Source organism: Thermoascus crustaceus (genome assembly GCF_041956765.1).
Source record: "Thermoascus crustaceus strain CBS 181.67 unplaced genomic scaffold VTN00scaffold_6, whole genome shotgun sequence".
Taxonomy (NCBI): domain Eukaryota; kingdom Fungi; phylum Ascomycota; class Eurotiomycetes; order Eurotiales; family Thermoascaceae; genus Thermoascus; species Thermoascus crustaceus.
In genome coordinates, this window is record NW_027192532.1 from 1,496,945 (window position 1) to 1,498,231 (window position 1,287).

The 1,287-nt window shown below is 55.2% G+C and overlaps 1 protein-coding gene across 1 annotated transcript; it reads left to right on the forward strand.

Moving 5' to 3' along the window:
* Positions 1-352: 352 nt before the first annotated feature.
* Positions 353-838, forward strand: VTN00DRAFT_8843 (uncharacterized protein; the record flags this gene model as incomplete). The annotated part of the gene is made up of 1 exon (XM_069435737.1): positions 353-838. The coding sequence occupies one exon, from the start codon at positions 353-355 to the stop codon at positions 836-838; it is 486 nt and encodes a 161-aa protein (XP_069285653.1).
* Between the last annotated feature and the right edge of the window lie 449 nt (positions 839-1,287).

A 1,287-nucleotide genomic window follows, 5' to 3' on the forward strand; every position in this document is an offset into this window, starting at 1 on the left:
GATGGGCCAAGTCCCGAATGATCCCGATAAGTCAGGAAGAGGCAGTCGAGGTGCAAATGATTGGGCTCACAGCGCATCAGGGAACTCCGGTCCTCGGCCTGACCGCGCTGGGACCCGCAAGCGGCGCAAGGGATTTGCGTGTGATATACGGAGTAGGGCTTTTCTCTCCAGGGCGCTAGGACCGACTGGGACGTGGAAACGAGAAAATTTGGCCGGTGAGTATTTATGTCCCGGAAGGCCTCAGTTGTCACTCAACCTCTCCAGCTTTTTCCTCCTGAAAAGTTCTTTCCAGGCTCTTTCCACCACCAAACAGAGTCTCTCCTCTCCCTCCAACCACACCACCACCACCACAATGGCCTCTCGTGTCTTCACCTCCAGACTGGCCTCCTCCATGGCCACCAAGGCCGCTCGCCCGGCCATCCGCGCCCAGCTGAACGCTGCTCCCAAGCGCACCTTCGCTGAAGTCAGCCGCTCTCAGAAGAAGACCGCTCCTTTCGCCACTGCCTTCCAGACTCCCAAGCGTCAGCAGGCCACCAACCTCATCCAGGCCCACGCTCGCCAGGTTTTCGCCAACCAGCAGGCTCGCCGCAACTACTCCTCCGAAATCGCCACTGCTATGGTCGAGGTCTCCAAGAACTTGGGTATGGGTTCTGCCGCCATTGGTCTCGGTGGTGCTGGTATCGGTATCGGTCTCGTCTTCGGTTCCCTCCTGCTGGGTGTCTCCCGCAACCCGGCTCTCCGTGGTCAGCTCTTCTCCTACGCCATTCTGGGCTTTGCCTTCGTCGAGGCCATCGGTCTGTTCGACCTCATGGTTGCCATGATGTGCAAGTACGTCTAAAGAAATTCGCAATAAAATCAGCCGCCGTGTGAGGAGGTAATTTGTCGGGGTTTATTATACAATCATCATGTACGACTTTCACAGCATCCATCATGTACAACTTTTATTGTACATATAGAGTTTAAATGGCCACTTACTCCACCTTTTCCCGAGCCACAAAACACTCTAAAAACAAATCTCTGGGCGTGTACCTTGTTTATGATATAATGCATTTTTCCACCCCAATGATGAATCTGGGGTGATGTCCGTTCAACGCTGTATATGGCCTCGTCTGACTGGCTATCCCGATTGAGCCACGAGCGCGAGCGCCACGGGGAAAGCCTGCACTGTGTGTGGCCCTAGGCCTAAAACAGCAGGACTGGCGAAGGACCTCGGACGCGGGGCAGAAGACATCTGGGGAAGGCCCTTTCCAACAAGATGTTCTACTGCTGGGGAGTCGTAATTAGGGA